The sequence below is a fragment of the Chamaea fasciata genome, unplaced genomic scaffold (genome assembly GCF_029207755.1).
Source record: "Chamaea fasciata isolate MVZ Bird 193981 ecotype frontalis unplaced genomic scaffold, bChaFas1.0.hap1 SCAF_4, whole genome shotgun sequence".
In the NCBI taxonomy this organism is placed as follows: domain Eukaryota; kingdom Metazoa; phylum Chordata; class Aves; order Passeriformes; family Sylviidae; genus Chamaea; species Chamaea fasciata.
Window position 1 is genome coordinate 43,168,657 of NW_027094089.1, and position 27,017 is coordinate 43,195,673.

The following is a 27,017-nucleotide window of genomic DNA, read 5'->3' on the forward strand; positions in this document are numbered from 1 at the left end:
AAAACAAGTTACCAAGCACAGGAAATACAGCTCAGTCTCATCATGTTCTTCAATAGTACTTACTACAATGATAGTGATATCATAGAGCAATGTCTCCTTGGGAAAGTGTCTTTCATGGATAACAATGACAGTAATTTTCATGCTGCCTCATCACACTGACAGCTGAAGGTGATAAGACTTTGCAAGAGAGGAACTGAAGTCCAGTTCAGTGAAGAGTAGGAATTAAAGCAAAACGTTGGCTCTGTCTCCCTAAGACATGAGGTAAAAAATAATTTTTTCTTCACCAGAAAGTACTGAAGATTGTAATAGAAGGTATACACCAAAGTTTACTAGTCTTCAAGCACTGTCTCTCTGAAGATCAGCATTTCATGGCCATGACATTTTCTTGAGAGTGTACTGTTTTACACCAAACGTTTGCAGGCAAATAGTTTAAAAAATCCTATAATTGATGTATAATTCACAGTCCACACTGTACAGAAATATGAATCTGTCAATAACGAACTATTCTAGATGCAAAAGTCTTCAGTAAAGGAAAACTGATTATTAGAGCAGCAAAATAATTCATTATGGAGCACGTGTTGCTGCAATAGCCTATGTTACTTCCTAAACTCTTGTCACTAGTAGCTAGCTTCCAAATTTGCAATTAATCTTTGTCATTGTCCAAATCACCTCCTCTATTAGAAGCACAGAACTGAAAATAATGAAAATCCCAAGTCTACTGAAGTTAAAATACTCACAGTCGAACTGAGGATAGATCCAATTACCATTTAAATAACAACATGAAACTCTTTGAAGCAAAGGCCTTTTGATCTCAAAGATTCAAATGCTGAGTGAGCAATAAGAAACTAAGTTCTTTAAATTTCCAGGGAAAAAGCTACAAAAAAAAAGGACTATGACCCAGGCTGTCAGTCATGTACTTAAATTTCTAGCATTTTTTACTGTTAAATGTAACCCTCTTGCTGTGTAATTAGTGGCTATGTCATCATCAATACCACAGTTAATAATAGCTTTAGTAACTTTTGCTTGCAGGTTGTTCTTGTGTGGAGGCACCGAGGGTAGCATGAAGTGGGGGGAGACTGACCAAAGGTGAAACATGGGCTGCATTTTTCTTCTTTCTCCCTTGAAACTTTAAATGTAGAATTTCCAAGTTTTGATCAACTCACACTTGGTTATTACTACAGATTTTGAAAATGTGAATGTCCTGTTAATTTCAAATACAAAATAGTGCAAGGTCAAACGGTATTAAAAATCTCATTTGGGCAAAATTACAAGCCCTGTGCCTTTTGAATGGCAAAGAAAACCAATAAAATTGTACTGAACCGCAGTTCAAATTTTTGTCATTTTTTCATTCTTTTTCTGGAGAGCTGTGAATGAACGATGTTTTGAAAAGTACTCTAGCCTTTGATAGTCTGTGGAGTTTGCTGATGTCACATTTCCTAATTGACACAACACAGGGTCTGAATGGCACACTGCTACAACATTTGTTTTACAAGTGTACATTTCACAGGAAGCCAGTGATTAAGTTCCCAAAGACTTACAGGCATACATTTCCAAAAAGGGAAAAATAAAACTGTTACATATCCATACAAATCAAGATTTACAGAATCGTGGCAGCCAGCCAGCAAAACTACTCCAGGTTTGCTTCCCCCATCTGTTTGGCCTGTTAGCTGAAAGAAAATAAAATCAAATTGCTCCTTCTGTAACTAATTCCCAGAACTCCCAAAAAAAACCAACTTCCATGATACCATTTTAATAACTCAGAACGCCTTACAACAATCTGTAAACCTTGTTAGCACTGTGTAATGGAGACTCAATAGCACAGAAAGGGGTACTGAGACCAGAAGCGTTCCCTCGTCCCCAGCATTCAAAAGGTATCGTGCCAAGCCACTACGGCTGATCACAAAAGTGACCTCTTGACCCTTCCAGGAATGGGTGCCCTCCAGCAGACCAACATGGCCAAATCTTGGTGTAATGAATGTTACACCCTCCTGTACATCAGCTCCTGCCCTCTGGTTGAGGCCATGGACCTTGAAACAGGGAAGGTACAAATAAACATGTGTCAGATCCTTGGTCACCTGCAATCAGAGCATTAATGAAAACAAAACTGGCGCTGGCTTAGGCAGGCCTGTGAACTTGCTGGCACTGGGAGCATGCACAATTAAGTCCTGCTGCTGCCTGTGCTAAACGGGAGGCAACTTACACAGATCAACTGGCTGACCAGCTGAGGTCAACAACGCCTTCAGCTATTTGTCTGCTGGAGCCCTGAAAAGTGATTTTCATTTTACAGCAATGTACCATGTCAAAATCATTACTTTTTCCTTTTAATCTTTAATTTATAAATTAAAAAGCCAGTGTAAAAACTTGCACAGCTTTTTTCTGTCTACCACTGGAATAGTACATAGTAATTAATATACTACAGGTTTCTACTTCACAGATTAAAAAATAATTTGACTAGGAGCGCTTTCAACAGCTGCCCATAAATCAGCCCACTCTCAAGAGTTCAACTCAAGAGTTATTGTGTCTATTGTGCATCTTAAGGTTCAAAGACAGATTATTCATGCATTCATTCATAGCCAAGAATGTATCCCAGCAATGAAATTTACCCTTCAAAGCTGACCCAAGCTTAACCACTGGATTGACTAAATAATTTAATTGCTTAATGATGTGCTATATCCCTTTACTGAAAATTGTCGTCTTGGTGAATTGAGCTAGTTTTAAACCAGTGGTATATTAATGGCACATACTCCAAAAGTGTAAGCAGCTGCTGCCCACCAACAATGCCGAACTGAATAACAGGAATGCAAACAAATCTCCTGGTGCACAGTTAGCTTTTTTAGCAGTACTTAAAAATTGTGGTATTACAAAATTACTTCTGTGAAAGAAAGAGGCAGAAAATAGATGAAAGCAAAGCTGTTATTTACAGAGAGGCTCAAATAGCTGAGTAATGTTGCCAGTGCAAGAACGTTAGTTCTGTCACCTCCTTTTCATACCCCACAATTTATTTTCCATTCTGCTTAAAAGGGGTTCTGCCACTAGATGCAATGATGAAAAGAACAGCCAGTGTTTGTCTCTCATATTACAAAGTCAAGAGTGCTGGAATAATTTCTCCTCACCTGTTAGGGTAAGCTATCTTGTGCAGGTAATTCAGTCAACATTCCAGTCCTTTCCTAGCCACATTAAGCCAATGCATCTAGACTGAAGATTAAGGGGAAAGGAGACAATTACACTGTGTGTTAGTGCCAAAGATGCAAAGACTCTAAATCTCCTTGAAGCTGAAAACAAATTAGCAGCTTTGCCCGCATCAAGCTGTCTGTCCAAATGGAGGTTTCTTTTCACAACAGCATTACTAACTGTTCTTCCCAAATATAATGCTTTGGGGATACAAAAACATTTTCTCTAAGTTATTTCCTGTCACTTGCTTGTCTAGACCAACAGAATCATTTGTAATGCAAACACCACCTACTGCCTTAAAGCAAAACCAAGTACAGATTTACTTCTGCCCCTCAAGAGTCCCTCTTCCCCCTTGTTTATACGAATTTCATGTGCCACTTGTGTAGACAGAATCAAAGTAAAAAGAAATGGCATTAGCCTAACCATTCCTGTTTCATATGAAAATACACCAGTTAATAAATCTGGACCTCTGTGCTGCCTTTAATTTTTATCCGAGGGAGAAACTGACTGTCAGTTCTTGCAGAAGAACCTCCAGTGAATATCATGAAATAAATTCTGGAAATGTTATACAACTTCATCCCCACTGTCAACAGGAAGGTGTTTGCAGGGGAGGTGCAGTCATTCAAAACTCATCTCAAGTCAGCTGGCACATACAGCTTCCCTGTTCAGCAAGTGGCAGTATCTTGGCACAACAGCACCGTGCCTTTGGCCCATGGAAGTTTAGGTGCTGAAATGAGGAAAGTTCAAGAAGCCAGTCTGTCCAGCTTTTGGGATACAAACACACCAAAAAAAAAAAAAAAAAAAAAAAAGGGGGGGGGGGGAATCTAGGAGACTGCTTTCAAACAGGATATGCACACTGGCCAGAGAAAGCCCAAGTGCTGTGGAGATCTCTCCAGCAAAACTTCTACCACCAACACTGCTGCCACCTTTTCTCCCAGCCCTGAAGTATGTTTGGACATTTACCCAGATAAACCTGGTTTTAACCAACCTTGATTATGCAGTTTAATGAAAAATAAACTTCTGTGTAATTATGTTTCAGGCCCCAGATCTTTCACTCCCATTTTAAGTAGTCCACACCCTAAAAGAAATGGGGGCCAGATGGGGTTTGCAAAAAACTGATGAAGCTGAAAAATCTCAGAAACTGGAAGGACTAAATTATTTTCCATTTAAGAGTCACATGTGCTTAAAAATCTTGAATTTTAAATTTTTATAAGACTATCATGGAAATTTTTTTTCTTTCATTCACACAATAACAGAAAAATGAAAGACTTTTTCAAATGTGAGCAACTATGTGGAGATGCCATCCTCTCTTCAGCATTCAGCAAAAACAATCTGACCTTCATTAACATAATGAACATTAATAGCATCTATTGGTCTTCTTTCTGGTTACATCATGTCTAAATAAAGGTGTCAGGCTGGAAGTTGCTGAAACCTGGGAGTGGGAGCCTTTTTTTTTTTTTTTTTTTTTTTTTTTAATTGCTCAGTCTTGTAACCAGTGATTTTTCCTAGTCTGAAGCTACATGAAGCCTACCAACAGCTAGTGATTCTTTTGAATGAAACTGGCCTGGATGCAGACAAACTTGTACTACCTTCACTGTCAAAGGTGAGAGTGACATCTGAACAGAATCTCTCAAGGAACGATATTAATTTGTTGCAGAACTTTCTCCACAAACCCCACAGTCTTAACTTTAAGGACCTTCAGAAAATTATAGAGAATAACCAATAAAGTAAGCTTCTTTCTAAAATCTGTAACACACCAGAAGTCATACTCTGCTAAAATTGACATCAGTTTCTCTCTTCCCGAAGGAAAACAGCTCCTTTAGTGAAACCTGAGACTCTCCTTACTGTTTCTAAATTTCAGCTAGAGCGGGTCACATAGCCTCAGGGCTTTCAAAGATCCACAAAAGCCAGCTCAATTTGAATGCAAGGTTAAGACGTACAGGTTCGGTCAATGCAGGGGAAAGCAAACAGGCAGTAAAACATAATTACTTGTTTCAACCTACTTAAATGAAGAAGTTTTAAGTGAAGGGAAAAAAACCCCACCGCTGGATTAATTGAAAATTGATTTGGAACCGCCCCCGCTTGAAACTGATTTTCCACAACACTTATCCTCAGTGTTAGGGACTGGCTACAGAATTGCCATCTCCTGACAACTAATGTCAGTTACATTTTATTAATGGAGATCGTTATGCTATTAGCAAAATTACTACAGAAATAGGAAATAGCCTGATCTGCCTCTAGCACTCAAACAGAAACAACAAAACGCAAACAAAACAAAATCACTTAAATACACAAAGTACTGACCCAAGTGAATGCCTAGTAAACATCCCAAATGGACCTAACTGACATCTTAAAACAAGGGGAAAAGAAAAAAAAAAGTAGGGGAAAAGAAGGTGTTTAAGGCTTTTCTTAAATATTCTTCTTTATTCTGATTAAATCTTTAACAAAAAAATCTGCCCTTAAAAATTAATTCTACAGCCTTTTATTTCCATAGGTATATCCCCATTAAATTCTATTAAGCTTTAAATTTACCACTAGTAAACACAAAAGAGTGCTAATTTTGATGGATGTGTTTTTTGCTTTAGTTGATACCCCTTAAAAGAAAACAAAAACCCAACAACAAATAAAAACCCCAAAAACCCAAATTAAAGCAAAGTGCTCTAATACTGGCTTTTTGTTTTTCCTCCCAGATGTTTCTAGGGGGTTTTATTTCATGGCACTTGGGCATATTAAATTGACAAACTTCAATCGTGCTTTCCATTGCAACACTAGCTTTTGTAAATCCAGACCTACTTTTTCAGACTAAGTCAAGAAAGCTATTTCCCTTGAGCTTTTCTTTTTTATATACATTCTTTTTCTTCTCCCTCAACCTCTACATTTTCAGCCTCTGTTTTTCCTGACTCCCTCTTTTAGAACAAAAACATAAGCAGGAATCTTTTACTAACCCTGAGGGTCAAAGGCCTCTTCATTCTTCAAAAATTTTAATTGAGTTTTTCCTTCTTCTTTTTGGATTGTTACTTGCCACCAAAAATTCCAGATTAGTAGCTAGTTACTACTACATCGGTAGCAACTCAAAAGAATTACAAATATGCCTCAGGATATCAAAAATGTGTCTACTATTTCTTAAAAAAATGAAATGCTGCTTGTTAGGCCAGCCACTGATCTTATACTGGAAAGTTAGTCCCTATGCCAAAAGCAGCTTTTCATGATGGAGCCTCAAACAGTGAAAAAATTGATTATTTTTAAAATTTATAATAATCTGTATTAGTAAAAACATACAGTCTTATAAACAGAGAGAACCTCTCATTCACCACTGCACAAGATTGGTACTGATTAGGAGTGTAGCAAAACTGGAATACAACAGCTTGTCCTAACTATTTAAACTATGAACAAACATAATAGTGACCATCTTTAAATAGAGAACATCTTTAAATAAGGGGATTAATTCCTGAAGCACACCAACTAAAGACGCCCTTTCAGCTGTGCTTTCATTCCCTACTCCAATGGTATTTATTTAGTAAGGAAACACTAAGATGCACACACACTTCATTAGCAGTCACCTCTCTCCTACTATCTACAAATCTAAACATCACATGTTCCAAGTATTTCGTACTGTAACAGTCTCATTTCTAAGCAATCTGCTGCTACTGAGATTTTGCTTTTGAGCAATAAAACTGTTGCTTTTCTTGAAGCAACTCCTTCAGTGTTCATAAGCTCACTGCTTGAGCAGGCTCAGATTCACATTCAAATAGCTCCAAGCAAATGTTTCCAATCTCAATTATCCTCCTTCCTTTTTCTAGACACCCTCCCTGCCCCCATATGCTTGTTTGTAAAACGGATCATTTTCTATGTATGTACAAGCAGTGCAGGGAGTCTTCCTCTGTAGAAGTCTGGCAATATGCAGAGTTTTATGTAAGAACTGTCTGGAATTTGTTAAGTTTTTTTCATTCTCTGCTTTGGGTTATACCAAGAGAATTAGACCCAGATTCTCACTCAGTTGGTACCCAAGGTAAATAAGACACTTCTGATGTTTTTGGACAGTTATTGTGACTATTGTGGCTACAATTTGCTTAGCATTACATCAGTATAATATGAGAGAACCAAAAAGAGAAGCACTAGGCAGTGAAGAAATCACATATTTCTCTGCGCAACAGAGGCATACAGCCTCTCTAGACGAATCTGTAGGACTAGCACTGGCTAGATCCTGTGGGGTGTTTATGTTCATGGAGGAATGCTGATATTTAAACACTACATTTAACATTTAACAGCACAAATTTCCTAAGTGCTTTCCTTTGAGTGTTGGTCTGCAGTCTTCAAAAATCTAAAGCTAGCTTAGTGATGAGCAAGCTTAACTTCTCTGCTGGACTTAGCCTGGAAATTAACAGTGGTTCTGTTTTCACCTCATTTTTTCATTTCCTTTTACAGATCTTCACTAATCTGTGGTGCTTTACATCACCTAGACAAACAGCTTCAAACTTAAATTTATGTTTATATGAATGACTAATTGAAATTTTTTGGAAAAGGAGCTCTTTGCAACAGAATCAAAATTAAAACCCAAGAAAGTCAAAATGTCTCTCAATTCCCTTCCTCTGCCAGCAGGGACCATCCATAACCTATTCTGAATTTCTGCTTCACTAATATTTATACTGACATGATTTATATACTGTTTGCTGAGAACAAGGAGCCTACAAAGGTTTGTTTATTGTGACCCAGCTGATACAGGGCAACTCACTGAAGCCACATGACAACCATGTGCACCTGGTTCATAGAGTCAGCCCCAACGGTTTAAAACCAATAGAGGGGCTTCTGTAGATACTCTAAAATTACTATTTGCTTCATTTGTTTTAGACGAAAATGTTATAAAACCGGCTACAAGTAGTAGGAACTCCCTGTCTCTAACATTGGCCAGCACTCTGTTTCAAGGAAATTCACAAGAAACAGTGCAGAGGATAGAGGACAATGCCAGAATTTATGTCCTTAAACCAGTGCATACTCTGATAAGGTCAGGCAAACAGCTGAGGTGATCAAAATGACCCCTTCAGTCATGACAAACCTTGGTTTAACTACAGCTAAATCCATCTTGTAGTATGAATCCTACAACTCTTAAAACTTGTTTCAGATAGTCTGTGTACATCCCAGATTCCTTCTGTAAAGTAGGTAGAGCTCCCACAAACCACAAACATTTTTATGCAAGACTGTGGCTTTCAATTGTGAGATGCAGAGCATATCTCCTCTGCAACAGATTTCTATGTAACACATAATATGTGTCAGACTCCAAGTGCCTGAGATAATACAACAAGACAGCTGAAGTTATAAAAAAATCACATATTTAACGCTTCCTTAAATCCACTGATTTACTGGGTCTGGCATCATATACAGTAGAAAGAGCAAAAATTAAACATAGTATGTAAAATATAAATACATATAAAGGCTTTTTCTTGACAGATGGCATTATGATAGTGGGTGATGTTCATACTGGGTCAGCAGACGACCCATGCAGCAGGAGAAAACAGCTAGATTTTAGGTGTTCTGTTAATGTAGCTAACCAAAAAACCCTACTATTTCCACAAACCACTCGTCTGTAACATGGACTTAATACAGCCTGATTTTTGAGCGATAGTTATCTTTATGCTTCTGTCATATAAATACACAATTCTGAACTTAATGTGGTAAACATTACCCAACCCCTGTACCCAGCAAGTCAATGGTCTACATCACACAGAAATCTAAATGCACCCAGTCTAAAAGCAAATCTGTTTTTTACAATTGTGTCACTTGGTTTAATAAAGCATATTGCCTCTCTCAATAAACCTTGCTTGACCTCAAGACAAGAGTGTGATTTAACATGGTTCTTTAAATTTCTATGAGTTGTTGCAATGCTATTTGATAAAAATCTCTAATTTCTGCATTTGTTTCCTTACTTATTTGACATGGCTTTCACCATTTCAAGTTTCATTGTTTCATCATGTCTTTGTATTTGTGAAAGTAAGAAAACGTGTTTGTTAAACCACAAAAATTGCTAACAGGAATAACAGGCAGCCAGATTACTCATTCTTCTAATTCTATTTCTGTTGACACATATACACCCTTACTTACACACATATGCACAAACACATATCTAACCAAAGTTATTTAAAACAGACTGTTCTTTTAAAGTAGTCTTTGCAAAACTAAGACCACATAGTAAGGCAGAGAGGAGTCCACATTAGTTCTGTGCAACAAGATAACATTTTCAAAGCAAACTATGCATGTTAGTTGCAAAAGTGGCAGGCTGGAAAACCCTATACACAACAAATACCAGCATGCCTCTTTGTCATCTAGGCCTTCTCCTTTCTACTAAATTTCTCTAAAAATTCTGCAAAATAGTCAGAACTGATGCTATGATAAATTTGGAATACCCTAGAAATGATCCCATCAGGTTTCTGAGATCCAGAAGATTCCTGTTTCTTCCATTTGGCAACCAGTCTCAAGTTATAAAGACCAACAAGCTAACCCTGATTAAAAAAACACAACTCATTTCCCCATTATTTGTTACTGAACAACAGCAGGTTGCACCTGATCTGCACAAGGAGGAAGAATGTCACCACATGTAGACGGCTTGTTCTGCACACAAAGGAAGCAAGGGCTGTCTCCCATACAGTTTTAAGGAAAAGGAGACATCAGAACTACTGGCTCCCACAGAGCAGACTATACTACTAGATGCAGAATCAAAACCAGGACGTGACCCAGGGCACGTGTGTGAGAATCTGAACATAAACGCGAGCTCTAAGTAATTTAGAAAGTTTGTTGGTGGTTTCCCTTTTTTTTCTGGGTCATTTTTTATTTCCTCCAGCCAGTAAGAAGCAATTATTGCTTGCTTAGAAATTGAATAAACTTTTTTCTCAGTATAGCAATAGAGACTTTCAGCAGCTGTTTCCCAGAACATCAGAATAACCAACCAAACTAGAATACACACTCCAGTTAACACTACCAAGCTACTTTCTGTGAAGAATTTTTACTGCAGATAGCTTCTGGTGCCAAATATCCACATCAGCTGCCAGTTTCAGGTTGACTCGTCCACATAATCATTTCTCTTTCCCACAGGGTAGCCTCAGATAGTCCCTTCAGTGCTCTATTTCACAGCCATTACCACCACTTTGGACACACTAACAAGTTATATCCAAACAAGGTTGTTATGCGGACGACAATGCCTAGCCTATGGCATACATACGTAGCAATTAAACACTGCACAACTTAGTGGAGCAACTGAGAAATACCCGTGTGATAACCAGCAGCCTCAGCCAGTTGTAGGAGTAACGACCTATGGTTAGTTACCACCCCCTGTAATTAAACTAAAGCACAGACTTCATATGCCAGCTTCCCTCTACACCTCTAAAGATTAAAGCACTCCGGGAAAAATGGTCTGATTTAGTAAATCAAGTCAACTAAATAGAGTGGTGTGGAAGTAACGAAAAGAGCTATAACAATGCCCTTTTTGATCTTTCAGAATTTTGTCCGAAATACAGTGTTGCTTTCTTCCCTTGCCCCCCACTCTTGGAGTGATTATCTTAAAAATATGACTCATAAGCCTGAACATTATCCTTTTTCTGACCTCAAAGAACAAATGCATCAGAATGTAACAACTTGCTCAACACACATAACAGAAAACAGGTTATTTCAGGTAACTCCATAAACAGGAATTCTCAGTATTATACCTTCTCTTTTATAAAGCATGTATTACATTTATGCTAATAATGAGTTCTGCATAAACTATTTGATTTTATGTTTCTCCACTCAGGCTACTATTCTTGTAATAACTGTGATTCTTTCTGTATTTGCATTCCCACAGCTAGTTGCTGCAGCACACTAAGGCTGCTCAGCAGCACATTTGGTTCCTATGAGTATGCAGCCAGCCTACAAGGCTATCCTTATCACCTCACAGCTCATTTAACAGAGTGGCTAAACTAGATACAAAATAATTCAAATACCTCAAAACTCAAGCCAAGATTAGAAATTTTCATACCCTCCTTAGCTTCTTTGAATTGTTTTATGTTAAGAAGCTATGGGACAGCCAGAGAAACAGCAGTTGTCATGTGTATTTTTATAAAGTTCTGGAAAGCAATAAAGGGAGTGAAAACTAAAGAAACACAGGAAAATCACAAATTTGTATGTCATCATGAACATCAAGATGGTTTTAGATGTGCCTAGTTACAAAGGCTTTGGTTAGAGTAAACTGGACTTACATCAGTTTAAGAAAGGTTGTGTTCTGCCCTAAAGTCAAAATCAGAACTCTAGAAAATGGGTATCTGAAAATACATTTTTTGCTATTAAAGGTAAAAAAGTACACTGTTTCCTAGAAAGTAACAGAAATGGCTCCATGCAAGCTTCTATATAGCTGCTTTCACGAACATGTCATAAAGTTTGAAAACACTTAAATATATACTTATATGTGTGCTCCAAACATCAAAACTTACCTAAATTGCAAAAAAAATTAAATTAAAAAAAACTTAATTAAATTGCAAAAATTAGGAACTAATTTTTCTTAATACAGTGTTGTTTGTGGGCTCTGGGATAAAACAGTAAAACTTGTATTATTTTCTTTAGTTAGCAGGATCTGAAACATGCAAACACAAAGAGCATGGTACAAACCACACAATATGATGTCATATCAACTATCTTCAGTCTCCTAATATACACTCTAGCTATATTCCTAGAGTATTTTAGAATCCCATTTTATCTATATTTGTCGTCACTCATAGCTGTAGTGTTCCCAAAGAGTGTTTGTAAAGATATGAAAACAGGTACACTCATAACAGTTTCACTCAAACATGCCAATCACTTAATTGTTTCAGAAAATTGTTTTAGACAAACTAGGAAAAGAATAAGGGACTTAATTTCCATTAACTAACAAGAGTTTTTAAACCATTAGAGTGCTGAGATAGTGGTAAATGGAATGTCACCCTGACCAGAAAGCACTTTTTTTAATACTTCATTTCTGGTGCCAAACCTTTCACAAGGAAGGCCTCTTAAATTCAGTGGGGGTCAGAAGTTTAGTTTATTCAGCAAGAATAACACTGTTAACAGCTACTGCTCTTTCATGTCAACACAGTTAACACCCACACATTCCAACTCTGCTTAATACAGGCCAGCCAAGAAAGATTGGAGTTGCTAAGGGCAGTCATCTCTGCAGGGATATTTTAAAACAGAATTTATACTGCGCTTTAAAAACAATCTAAAAGGATCAATCTAACTTATGAATCTGCTGTAGACATACACAAAGAGAAAGATGGATGGATGAAAGCATACAAAAGCAAGTAAATCTGACTCTCTCTATTGATTTTTGAGAGGACAGTGTAGAGCACTTTGGTGAGGTCTTATATATCACTGCAAAGAACGAAAAGCCATTGTGCATACGGTCTGAAGCATGTCAGGATTTATCATGAAGTGATGCACTGCTGTATTCTGTCATTATATCATTTTGTAAATAATCTTGTTTTCACTGTTGAGGGAGGTAGATCACTTAAAATTAAATAATCCTCAAAAGAAATGTAAGAACTATCAAAGGAAGATTTTCACATAGCTATAAATGAAAACATCTGCTATTATTAAATGAAAAATTACAGATTTTTAGTGTACACAGGCAGTATTTTTAGCAGGAGAAAGCTGGTATTTTAATAATGAGCTTTTGAAATCCAAAATGGAAAAATCTGCATATCACAGCATAATCCTGTTCCTACTTACTTTGTTCTAAATCATAGCAAATCAACATTTAGTGCTCCCCAAAGCTCTCCATTTGAAGACAAATGTTTTCAAAGGATATTAAAGAAATCAATCTGGTTTTGATAGCACTTCTTCACCACATGGAACACTTTTCTTCAAGGCTGAAAGCTTTCCTCTTAAAGCATATTTTAGATAACCAAAATGCAAAAATAATCACATCAAACTGTAATTTTTGCAGGGTCTCTGGGACCTCTATTGTTATGTAATGGTGACATTTCTTATTCATCTATCTAAGTTTTCATCTAAACTATTCATATATCCACTCCCATCCCACAAACACCCCCTCATGATGTTCATTTAAATAGCATATTTATGCTATTCTATTAGCAATTTCTTCATACACTTTTCGTAATGTAGAGAGAGGAAACAATTCTATTATTAGCTAGTGTTACACGGTAGGTCATTTGGAAAACACAGCTGCTTTAAATAATAGAAAGACTTGCCATTTGTTTTTAAAATAAAAGCTCACTAGCTGAGCTGTAAAGCTATGACTGTCATAGTATATAATGGTGTCCCAATAGATTAGCAAGCCCTTAGCCTGCACCCAGGCAGATACAGCATAGACCACCTTGTCAACACATTCAGAGACAAACCTAATGGAAAAAAGCAATTTACCTTCTTCCGTTTCATGCCACACAATTCCTTCCAAGTTCACGCTGGTCCCAGGCTCACAGGGTCCAAGGCATTCGGGCTCTGTTACTACTCCAACCTCGCAGGTATTTACACCCACTGAACGTGTCCGTACCAAAAGCTGCTCAACTGGTGCTGCAATATTGGATGAAGACGGGGAAAAGTAGGAAGGCAGCATCTGAGATGTGATACTGCTGGAAATCGGAGGTGGAGGTGCAGGCACTGTAAACAGGGGATCAACCTGAAAACAACAGACAAACTTACTATAATGGTGCTGTGAGAGTTAAAAAAATAAAAACCAAAACAAAATAAAATACATAAATACAATTTTTGAAAAGTAATAGAAAGCCCAGTTTGCCAAAACTGCATTTCTTTACATAGGGATTTGGTGTGTCACAGGTAGTTTCAGTCTTAGGACTTCAAAATTTTTGACATTAGCCCAAATGCTGCATATGAAAAATCAAGTACAAAAATATCTATCATACATGCTAAACAAGGCAACTTGCTAAGTTTCTACTAGACTATTCCGTGTTGTCATAAACTGTTAGTATGAAACAGTAATAAGTTTTGGAAACAAGGATTAAATTTACTTTTTCTTGGCACTGACAGAGACTGATTTGTGGATGGAAATTAATTTTGTGAACTGGGAACTTCATTTTCTATTTAAAGAAAAACATTTCTAAAGACAAAGACACAAATGCTATTCTTTTATGTGTATCGGAGAGGAGGAAATAGTTGAAACAATTCTAGTATCTATATGGTAGCAAATACAATCTCTTGTCATCCAAGCATTTAAAACACATTAGGATGACCCACTTACAGATAGCATTTAGATCTTTCTACTTGGAATAACAGAGAGGACTTTTATAAGAATTGAGCCAAACCATCTAATTTCTCAGGGTTTCCAAAATGCGTATTTAGAAGAATATATCTTGCCAAGCAATCAGTCTGAAAAGAAGACAATTCACCGTACATCATCTAGGTTTTGCTCAAATGTATCTTAACATAGAATGAAGTTAATTTTGCCTTCTTGTAAAGCAAAATGGGGACACAAAGAAAAGGACAGACTAAAAGGTATTATACATCTACCATAGATCAGGATACTTTTCATAATGAGAAAACAAAATGACAAATCAGGAAGAACTTTTTAAAAATTGTAACAATTGCTGCCATTGGCCTTTGTAATAATATTAATGTTTTAAGCATTATTCACAGATGCAAACTGAGAGCCAAGGCTTTTAATCATGTGTGCAAGACTTACGTAGGCTAAATATTTTTCAGTAACTTTGTAAAAATGTTTTGAATAATCTTTGTATGATCAGCCTGGATTCTGATCTCAATTACATTAGAACTAAGCAGGAGAGGGGAAGGATGTATAATCATAATCTTTTCCAAAGTATTCCTCATTTAAAGGGGATTATTTTTATTGAGAATGAAATATTGAGGTTAGAGGTAAGTAAAAATGCAAACAAACCAAATAAGCCAAATAAAAAACTAGACCAAACAAATAAAACAACAAAAAACAACCAAACAAAAAACCACAACCAACCACAAAAACACCCACAACACCAAAACCAAAGCAAAACATAAATACTGAAGGCATCCCTAAGGAGTAAAAATCTCCTAATACCATCAGAATTCTACTGGTTAAAGCAGAGTTCCTGTGGCATAGAACAATGTATTCAAGCAATGATGTCTTTATTCTTCTCTTTATGCCAACAGAGTTGCACAGTTAAACCAGAGGCAGAAAGCTTTGCAGAGCAGACTTGAATGCACACAGGCAACTCAAATACCAAGTGACCCCCAGCAGCAGCTGTTACTTGCAGTATCTTATAGCACACATCACACAAAACCGTAACAGTGTATGCTGTGCGTGGGGAGACACTGGTTCCCTGCTCTGCAGCTCCTGCTGCCTGGTGCCAAGTGGAGGCACACGGTTGGATGCCACAGAGCCCCGCTCCTGGGCACTGGCTGTGTAATGGTGCTCTGTCAGGGAAACAGGTCAGGGAAACGGGGTCAGCGTGTACCCCAGGCATAATTTAGGAACTCTTAACATACCTTACTTCAAACTAGAAGAGAACCAGGGTCAGTAACTGGCAGGTAAATGGAACCTCTTACTCCGGAAAAGCTAAGTCACATCCCATTATAAACCCAAAAAATGCTGATGAATAGCCTGTTTTATAGTTTACATGGTGTTCTGTAAAGCTGTGCAAAACCTCCTACTACATATGCAACACCCTTTTTCCATAACACAGACTCATCACAAAACCAGAGCAAGAAAAATCTGAAGTGTTTTCTACGGTCATACTAAACTAGTCAATGTTTTAAATGAATGTAGGCTAAATTGACAGATGTGTTTTCCGTTTCTAAGTATTATAAACAGTGAGGGGGAGCTAATGAAAGCGTGCATCTGACAGTGTATCCTACTAAGTTCTTTGTTACAAATATTTGTGCTCAGTTCTGCTTTATTTAGACCTGCTAATAAATATTCATGTTTCCACTAGGAACATTCACTCAGGACAAGGCCAAATAGGGACGCTTGCACTAAATGGGGCTGTTTCTCTGTGAATTAAAATACTAAACCTTTGGCTGAGAAATAAGTGGATACTTACTGTCACTGAGTACATGTTCATTGCACAAGTATGACCTTAGTCACAAGAAAAAATATACTATGCTTAAACATTGCTCCAGATTTCCATGTTTTAAAATTATCCCATCTTGTCTGATAATCATAACAGCACTGCAAAGTGGTGATTCTTAGAGACCACTGTGGTGACACAATTGTTTTCACGAATTCTCCAAAGGGCACTGATGTAAGCTATTAGAGGCAAAGAGAGGCAGGAAGGCTGCCATCTCCAGTGGAAAAAAAGGCACATACGACTAACATCTGGTGGTGGCAGTCTGTCAAAACTGAGAGAAGTTAATGTCAAGAACAGATGCTCTGCAGTTTCTCACTGTTATTTTTTCATTATTATTGCCAGGTGTTGGCGCATACTGAGCAAAAGCCTTGCAGTTTATCACACAAGAGATTCCAATAAGAGATTGAAAATCTGAATCTGAAGAAGGTTATTTACATAGATGCTCTTTAGACACACAATCAAAGGAGTACAAAAAGACAGAAATATTCAAGCAATATTTTCTTCACCTAATTCCAAGAGCTTTTGAAAGCTGATTGGTGACAAAGGCTACAAAGCTGCAGTGTTATTCATGGCAGTTTTCCACTGCCAAGTGTTTGATCGTATCAGGGAGCTATGATGCTTAGTAGCAGAAAGCTCACAGAAAATGAAGACTGCCTGCCAAGCACTGTAGTCACTGCTCCATAGAGCAATCCTTTATCTGAACATGTACCAAAAAAGAGTCTGCTTTGGTGGCTGCATAACATTCATCAGAAGGAGGAAGCACATATGAAAGAGAAAGGAAATATCATATCAACAAGAAATAGGCAGAACTTTCTAATAAGCACGGTTGCCATTCAGTTTCTCAGGCACTTTACACACTGGAATCAAGTTCTGTGTATCAAAACTCACCTTCCTGATACCATGAAGGCGTGTCTTTGAAGATATAGCTCAATGATAACATAGTCTACCTAAGAACAAAGTAGGTCATACACTACTGCAGTGTCATCCACCAGGTGATTTTGAAATGTGCATGCCAAAAGCCCTTTAATCCATCTACTAACACAGCCAGGAGAAAGGCAGAGGAGCAGGTTTCAGGCTAAGTATAAGCTCTTCCCAGAAAGCACCGCTTTTTAAATGGAGAAAAAAAGAAAAATCTACTGTAAGCATTCCCAATGGGAATGTCTGCCCTAATAGAAAGAATGTGAAAAGAAGATCTGAATCCTATTGTAGGATACAACTAAAAAACTAAGCCTGGCCCTCTGCAAACATAAATTCTCCTTCTAAAAGACAGCAACATAAAGACAGAAAGGACTAAGAAAGTTCTAACCTTGAAAATTACATTAACAAGTTCTTCAGAATTATGAATTAATACTTCACAGAATCATTGTGAGAGGAAAACAGGAAATAAAGGAATTCAACCCTATCAAGAAGTTTTGAATCCTACAAATTGCTTTCTTTAGATTTTACGGTGAAAAGGAGACTAGGTTGTTTACTCATTAAGTACACTTGCTTCTATCTTAATTTTCTAAAGCAATAGTGACCCCAGAAGACCTCATTGTAACCTCATGCACAGCATCATAAATCAGAAGTAGTTTTAATGAAATTAATCTAACTGCTTTAGAAGAGAGTATGGGAGAATGTGACATGAGAAAAGTCTCTGTGTGCTCAGAAGCACGTCTGCACTTCCAGACATCTCACTGATCTTTAACTCTCCTCTTGCTACAAACCTTGCCCCACAGAGAATTTATATATCCAAAACCTAAAGCTATTGCTTCATATTCTACCATGTAACAGGAATTACCACTATGAAGGATCTCCACTTTGTCTGAAAGATCCCATTTTAATCTCAGTTCACTATTTCTTGCTTATAAATCATATCAGAGGCCAACTCAGAAGCATTGTGGCCTCATGCTTAACAGAAGCAGTATTTTGTTTTCTTCAAATAGTCTGCATCAAATTGTTGGGGGCAAAAAAAGGTCAGTGCCATAAAGGACAGCATAGAAAAAAAGAATACTGTAAGACATGGATGTAGAAAGGAATTTCTGCCATGGGACAGACATATCTATTACATATTTTACATTCAAAGCTCAGGAAGGTCAGAGGTACTAAGAAAACTTCCTATTTTGGTGAACTTAGCTGAGAATCACAAGACCTTAAATATACAAGAATGACAAAGGTGATTCAAACTGCCTAAATTTCATCCAAATTTCACACTTTGAAACCTTTGTTTGAGAATAATATTTTTCTTAAAAAATGTTTGTGCTTTACAAATTTTGTACTATGAACAAGAAATGTGATGTATAATTGTGTTGAACTGAGTAACACAAGTAGCATCTACTTAGAGTTTCCAAGTATTTCCTACTCTTAAAATTAACTTCTCCACTTCAATCAACTGAATAGTTGGAGAGAGCAACATTAACAGAACTGTCACTTTTTCTCCTAGTAAAGAAACAAATCACATCTGGAATGATTTCAATATTCTGAACAGTTGCTATTAAGCAAAAAAAAAAATCCACTTAAAAGTCTTACAGTGCTATTAAACTTTCAATACAGGGACCAAGGAAAAGAAGTCCCCCTTGTGCCAAAGTCATTCTTTGCCAGTCGCATCAGCTGCATTAACCAGCACACAGAGTTCCGCAAACTCATCTTTTTTAACAGTTGCATGTTCTTTTTATATGGTGACCGCCAGACATCCTCAGACCTTATGTGACTACATGACATTAAGGATCTGTAGCACCTCCACAGACATGATAATGCTAGTATTTTATTTTTAGAACAGTATTAATGAAGATTATGATGAAAAGTCAAAGTTCTGAGCAGGGTCTAACGCAGCACAACAGTGCTGAACAACAGGCAAGGAAACTTCCTTGTCCTCTCTTGAATCTCGTATTCTAGCTCAGATGAGTGGGATTTCCCAAGCCATTCACCCATTTTACTGTGAGAAAGATTAGCATTTGACAGCTGCCAGTGATATGCTTTTGCCAAGGCTGTGTCTGTGAAAAATTGTATGGCAAATCTAATGCTTGGCAGAGATCTGGGAGGATGCCCAGACCACCACCTGCAAATTTCTTGTAGAAACATTTCCCCTCTTTCAGCCTATGTAAATCACATTCGTTGAGATAATTGTCTTTAGAACACCTTACAGCATTGAATCTTGATTTCTCTTGGTCAATCTGCACTTCCAAACTTTTCTTCAGTCAGCCCCTAAGCTTGGCTAAGCTTTAATGCAAAATGAACAAGTACAAAAATTCACTCAAGATACCTATGCTGTGCAGAGATATACACTATTCCACAATCAAGAAAGAAATTATTCTGAATAGTCAAGGAAGAAATTTTCTGTATTTTCTGGGACCAGATAGAAACTGGTACAATGATATCCAGTATTTGTCAGTGTCATGCAACTGGTATGGTAATACCAGTATGGTAAAATATGAATATGGTATATGGTAAAAAACAAAGTGTGTTCACTTGCTGGTGAGGGTTAGATACTGCTTTATGCATAAGCCTTTAGAAGCTTTTCACTTTAACAATGACAATCACTTCTTTTCATTCCAAAGTTTCTGCTACACTCAACCTTTAAGGGTTCTGAGCCTGAAAATAGATATGGTATTATCCTCAGTTTTCCTATGTTTATTTCTAATATATGTGAGACTTCAAACCTGAGAAAGGAAGTATGGTTGCTCTATGTAAGATCAAGACACCAACAGGCCAAGGAAAATTTTCTCATTCTCAATTGCATACAGGAAGATAATGTTTAACTTGACTGCATCATCATTTAACTGCTCCACTGCAAATTTTCATTCCTAATATCCAAACAAATCATGACCCTATGACTCCAAGGCAGAAGTTCTCCACATCCAAAAGATGGTTTCAGTTACCTGATGATATGACCACAGTCTGGTGGAAGAATGACCATTTCAGCCATTCTGGAGTACAGAAGACATTTAATAAAACATTGTAAGTTTTTCCCAGTACTCCCATACCATATACAATACAGTGGCAATAAAACTCAGAAGATAAATGGCTTCTTTGCACTTTTTTGACTTTCTGCACATCAATAGCCCACTGTGCCTTTTACCCATTTGCTGACCCCTCACTTTGTGAGTACGAAGTTGCACACATTATGACTGAGGGGCTGCTTCCTGAATTCAATAAATTTTTGTTAAGAAAAATTATCTAAATTAATTATTTCTCTTCCAAAAGGTTGTGAAGGACCTTCTGTAATCCTCAGGAACAGAACTGAAGTTCCTTGATGGCCTATGTATACCAAAAGCTTTAATGGGCCTGACTACATTCTTATGGATGGCATTTTTAGGATGTTCTGAAAATTGAGCATTTGACTTAATGGCCCCATATTTATTGGTGTCTATAGACCCTAAAATTTTTAATTTAAAAAGCCCTTAGGCCTTTTAGGCAAGACATGTGGGTCTTTGACTAATATATTGAGGTATCCTTGTGCTTTTTGATAGGCTGTAGGAGCCAAATCAGTTAGGGTTTTTTCTGTATTTCTTAGACCTTAAATATTCATAGTGTTAGCTACAAACACAACCAAGCGTAGGATATTGTGTCCTAGTTTTATTTAAAGAAGAAGATAGTATTACTACTTTCAGGAATGGGACATAAACATTCATGATTATTTAGCAAGTCACTAAAGGAAAAACTTCTAAAATGATCTCTCAGCTTTCCTTTTCACTGTGACAGTTCAACTGAAAAAAAGAGCTGAAGCCTTACTGTTTAGCTCCCCTTGAAATTACCCACTGTTGGATATCTAGTTAAAATTTTTATTCTCAAATGCAGTTTGATCCATTTACAGTGTCTTCAGGAAAGACAATTTATGACAAGTCTTTTTTTTTTTTCCTCCTAACTGGTATACATTTTCACTGGTGTAAATCCAGAGTAGGTCCACTGAACCATAACGGTGGGCACCACCCAGACTGTAGTGGTTGTTTGGGCAGGGAGAGAAATAGATTGCATTTTGAATAAGAGCTCTAAAAGAATTCCAAAAATAATACATGTACAGTAAAGACTTTTTTAAAGGAAAATAATCATTGAGAAGAGGAAGCGACTAATATCTGTTCCCTCCAAATTCTTGTGCCAATTATGGTGCCAGTTTCTGACACAAAGTGTCCAATAACCCTTAACAATGACACTGAAGCATTAATCTTACAGTGTGAAGGCAAATACAAGAACCAGAGTCAGCAAGAAAGACCTTTCAAAATTTGCTTACCTACTTGCCTCTACCCTGAGGCCATTTAGTTTGGGCAGAGAGAAGAAACCCAGATTAAGTGTTAGCTCTTTTTCATGAGAGCATCTATACTACCAGCAGCCATGTTATCTGATTCCAGGTCATCTAACAGACAGACAAATCTTGTCCTTTCAGTGACTCAGAATTCTGGTCACCTTGAGATCTCTGGTTTTATGTCCCTGTATCAACAACAATTTACCTACTGATTTTGCTTGAGTTCCTTAAGATCCTCATTAGCATGCTTCCTAGGGAAACCAAACACAGACAGAAGTTTGTATTTGAAGAGTTTAGTAAGGATTTTTCATTCCTGTCCTGCTGAAAAAGAAGAGAGGCACGCAAAGGACCCAATTTCATCCAGAAAATCCCAGATTCCATTGTTGAAATGCCTTATGTTTCCATATGTCTTTTCTTATACTCTCACAGACTATTTTAAAGTGTAACAGCATGATCAACACGTACTACAAACAAAGCTTCCTTTCTGTTCAAAAGAAGGAAAAGAAATCGACAGCCCAAGTATTCCACTTTTCATGTTATTTTCTTCAGTTACTTGCACCTTCTAGGATGATCTGCCCTAACTGTGCATATCCTTTCTATTCTAGCCACTACATAATAAGCTTAAAACGACGACAAACAGAAAGAAACATTTTTGAATGCTTGGTAGAAATTCAAATAACTTGCTCATAAAAATAAACCTAATCTAAGCTGTCACAAAATCATGAAATGGCTCTGGCAGTTGTATCAAGATATACAGACATGTACAGATCCTTTGAAGAAATGAAACTGCACTTTATCAAGTGTGATTTATAAGCAACACTGATTTAGCTGGGAGATAACACTGCTGTCTAATCATTAGTAGTCAGACAACAGCCATGTGAACACATCAATTATGGGCCACTGCCAAAAGCCCTTGAGATCCCAGAGATTAACAGCCAATCCTCTGTTTTACAAGCTCACATCAAAAAGAATATTAATAAGAGGAGGAGCGACGTGAAAGCTTGTTAGAGTAATTCACGCACTAAAACAAGGCATTTTCCCCCTTGCTCTGCCTTGAACTGGTCCATGAAAAAAGCTGGCATTAGCTATAAAGCATGAAGCTGCCAACTTCTCAGAAAATGTTTTTCATTAACATATGTGAAGTTGTGAAAGGGTGGAAAAGCTCTATTTAATGGACAAGGGCGACAAGTTCTGTGTGTTCCTTTCCTGAATGTATTAATCCTGCAGCTATTATTCAGATATTTGGAAGTGAACATCCATACACAGAAGTGTTGGATTACTTTTCTCATCCGCAAAACCAGATGTATTTATCATCATATACAAATTAGCCAGACTTCAAGGCATGCATTTACTCTGTATTGCTAATGATTTTGAAAAAGTGAAGTAAAAACACTACCAATTTATTTTCAGGTTTGCATGTGCCTTCAAATGTGTGTGTGTGGGGGAAATCCAAAATTATGCCTTTTTATTGACTTCTATGGAGTGTGATTGACTAGAGGTTTATTCTTCTTGCATATAAATGACTGGAAACAAGCCAAGAATGTAAGTCCAAAGGGAACAGTTATTCCTCTGTACAGAAAGTAAACATGCGTATAAAGATGGACCTCAAACAATTTGTTCCTGACATTAAATGCAGCAGTTTTAGCTGGATGGTTGAGTCACTGTCCTCCCTCTCTGGACTCTACTCGTCTAAAAATAGAGAGGTTTCACAGCATGGCTGCAAACAATCTGAATCCAATCCTGCCAATACTGTGTATTTAAGCGAAAAGAGAATTTATTTGTGGGAATTTTCTGGAGCTACCTTTAAAAAAGCTATCTCAGTTACTGCCAGTAATTAGCCTCTGAGCAAAAAGGAAGCAAGAAGCAGGAACTTTTTAGACTCTTCACTGTCCCAGAGCCAATAGCTTTAGGCACAGCTCCAGAATACATACTCTGTTCTGACATGAACAAGTTTTAAAAGTTCCCACTTTGCTCTGGCCTGCCAGACAATCATTCCCTTCATGTCTCTTACGTGGAGTACCACACATCTCATATCCTACTTCAGGAAGCCATACTGTTAGTCAAATTGACACAGATAAGAGGGTCTTAACTACTCAAGGAAGCACATAAAGGCACCAAGTATGTCAAGCAACAGACTGATATTGTGGAACTCCTCCTTTAGTAAACAGTTGGACAAAGGAGGTATCAGTTCCAGACTGTTTGTTCAGGCAGCCATAGCAATGCTTCCACAGCTTTACTGTTTCAGGGACACCTGTAATGACAATTTTAATTAAGGGTACCATCTTATATCTTGTAGGATCTCACCTAAATCCCACAACTGGTCTCATACTTTTGGTGGTATTTGTCTTGACAAGCCAGCTCATTGTACAAGGTCCATGAGAAAGTGTGGCAGACAGCTCAGTCTGAAATCAGCTTCTGCAGAGGTGGAACCACAGCCTCCGTGTCAGCCTTGCACCAAAGGGGACAGAACTCTCTCCCACAATCATTCTGTCAGCACATGCAGATGTCAACTGCTGCTAGAGAAATATAACATCCTAAAACTCACTTGATTAAGCATCAAAGAGCTTAATCTTATAGCTTAATACTGTGTGTGAAAGTCACCTTGTTCACTCAGGTTTATAATTATTTTCCCACAGCAAAAGCAATGTCTCAAACACACCAGGCCCTTAAAGACAGATCACCTGTAGCTTAATGGGTGACACAATTTTAGAAATATATTCTATCTTGTCCTAGATGTGTTTTTGGAATAGATCTATTTTAAAAAATTATCTCTGAAATAAACCCAAAAAAGAACACCATGCTATGAGCCTCACCCTAAAACACCTCAAGATTTTAATGACAGTGAGCTGCCTTTTTATGTCATTCTATGATGTGATCTTGCAATTATATTGTGTAAAAGCTTACCTGAGGAAACACTCATCAATCAGGCAGACCTCATCCAAAGCAGTAACTTAATAAGCACAGCATTAAAAAAAGAAAGTGATTCAACCATTGTGTAACTGATAATGACCAAAAAAAAAAAAAAAAAATCTGATTCAAAGAAGTTAAATTTCTTAAGAGGCTGTGTTTTTGTTAAGCTGGCTGAGACAGTAAATTTGTTTTCCAGGCATTCTCTAATATTGTTTTCGAATTTCAAATGTTTTCAGATTTCAAAGAATGAACTAATACAAAATAATACCAAATGTTGAAGTTAATGCACCATGTGACATGAGTGGCCTCCCAGTACCAAAAGGCACTGTTTATCTATTTTTACTCTTATAAAAGGGGTCAAGATTTTCTAAATTTCCAGCTCAAATACATCATTTTCAGAAAGCACTCTATGAGCAGTCTTTGTACAAAAACATGGGAATTTTCAGATGTTTCATACCAGATGATTAGATCTCTTAAATCATCACTGAAAATGTAAAGAGCATAAACAACTAACACAGCGTCTGGATCCATAGGTTTCTACCAGAAAAGCAGACTTTAGGTGACTGCAATGACTCTTATATTGGCTTCTACTATGCCTCCTAAGTCACTACTAATAAATGCAGGACAAAAGCGCAAGTGAAAAGAAACCCTTTTATCAAGTGGAGGGCAGTACTTAAATCAATTAAGTTATTTTTGTGGGAAAGTGCTGTACAAAATGCTCTGCAGGTTCTACATAGCACCATTCTCAAGGAAGTGTCAAAACAGCATAGACAGAAGTGCTGTAAAACAGGGAATGCATTAGAATGGAATAATTGGTTGACAGCCCTAATACAGAGCTCCTGATGATGCACAGCAGCACAATCTTTATTCCAAGCAACACTGGTTACTTTTCAAATTTACTATTAGAAAGGTTTTCAGCACTAAGTGTGTCAAGCTCTAAACACTTATTTGCTTTAAGACAGTGTTAATGAGTTGGCTAATCACACAATTTTATAGTTCTATAACGTGCTGTAAAAATTAAATCAGTGTTTATTACACCTCTGCTGCCTTTCCTTCTCATTGGACTGACTCTTGGATGGATTAAATGGATTAAAGCAGGAATATAAAAAGTGCACCGGTCGGCAACAGTTCTCAGTACGTATATAAACAATATTTTAGTTCAAAGCCTACCTGCATACAAAGTAATTCAAAAACTACTTTCAGATACTAAAATTGCTTATTTTTCAATTTTGAGGGAGCTGCTTCGTTTTTATTTGCATCTGGAATTTCCCTCCCCTTGGATATTAAAACCAGCCTGCTCAGTTTTCCTCTCCCTATCTCAAGTACAAAAGACAAAATAAAACTGAGTTTTTATTTTTGCAAAATGACATGTTTTTTCGAATTCTCTGATGTCAATGGTGTTTATGTGATGGACTTTGACGGTGAACTGTTAAAACTGCATTGAGAACAAAGCTACCTTTATCACTGGAGAATCAATATGACTAATGGCCAGCCAGAAAAGACTGGATCAAAGACACCTGAAGATGCATTGCTTGCTTGAGGATAGACAAAGAAGGCACACACACACAGACACTGGAAAAATCACACCCCCAAAATACAGAGGTAGAATTAGTGGATCATTGAAAACAAGCAAAGAACTTAATAAACATTCTTACATTTCAACCTAACTTTTCTAGAGAGGAAAAATGGCAAAAAGAATTGGATGAACACAACTTTCTCTGATCTCAAAAGGCATGATATAGAAAGTTCTCCTCTCTTACATGGCAAAGAAATACATATTTAAGCTACCCTAGACTCTATTAATTTGAGTATCTCCTGAAGACTGACCACTTGCTTTTGATATTGTTTATAATCAGAAGAGAATGATCATGCATTTTATTAGTGTCACAGCACTTAAATTCTAATGAGCATTTGTTTACTGCTTCATAGAACAAACACAGTGTCTGTTGTTCTGCCCCCAAACAACTGAAAATTATTTTGCATTCGCAAATCACAGTAAAGAATCTGATAATAATACAGGGATGGATACAATCTTCTATTGCACTATGGCATGGCTAATTTTTATGCTTTGTCAGAACTTGCTTTGTGGTTTTAAAAGCTAGGAATTCTGACAACACAGACATTTGGTTTTGTAATAGATGTACTGTATAAAATTCGTGTATTAAATTTGTGTGTGTAAAGTTATACATTGGAATTGAAAAACCCCGGATTCCTGGAAACGGTCTCAGGGCGTCTCCAAAAATTCCAAAGTCTTTTTTTAGCTCGGAGGTGCCACCTTGACATTTGCAGAAAAGATAACATGGAAACGGCTCATTAATCAAGGGCGGATCACATCTTCGCAGCCACTCAAGGATGTCATATCGATCTTGGTGGAAATTAACAGATGATTGCATCAAGCCTCCCAACAGAAAATTCAGAGACTCTTCTTTTGGACTTTCATACAACTCTTCAGGAAGTTCTTTCAAAAACATCCCTCGGGGGGTGTAGGACATTTTGGGGATTGTATTGTTTGCATGACGTCACGTTTTTTGGGCGAATCCGCATTCTTTGTGACAGTCGTGCTTTCGCCTCAGGGCAGAAAAACGGTATAAAACACCTACTCTGAGACCCCGAATTTGTGGGCAGTACCCCGGAGAAGCACCTTTCACTCCTCCCAGATTGTCCACCCAGCATTCGATCGATGTTGTCCT

At 37.3% G+C, this 27,017-nt stretch overlaps 1 protein-coding gene across 1 annotated transcript in view; it reads right to left on the reverse strand.

Annotated features, from left to right (window-relative positions):
• The window catches only part of ZNF608 (zinc finger protein 608), an 80,949-nt gene that overhangs the window by 30,962 nt on the left and 22,970 nt on the right, over positions 1-27,017 (reverse strand). Inside the window, exon 3 of the mRNA XM_066181396.1 lies at positions 13,546-13,801. Within this exon, the coding sequence (XP_066037493.1) occupies positions 13,546-13,801 (256 nt within the window). The remainder of the gene's footprint in view (positions 1-13,545; positions 13,802-27,017) is intronic.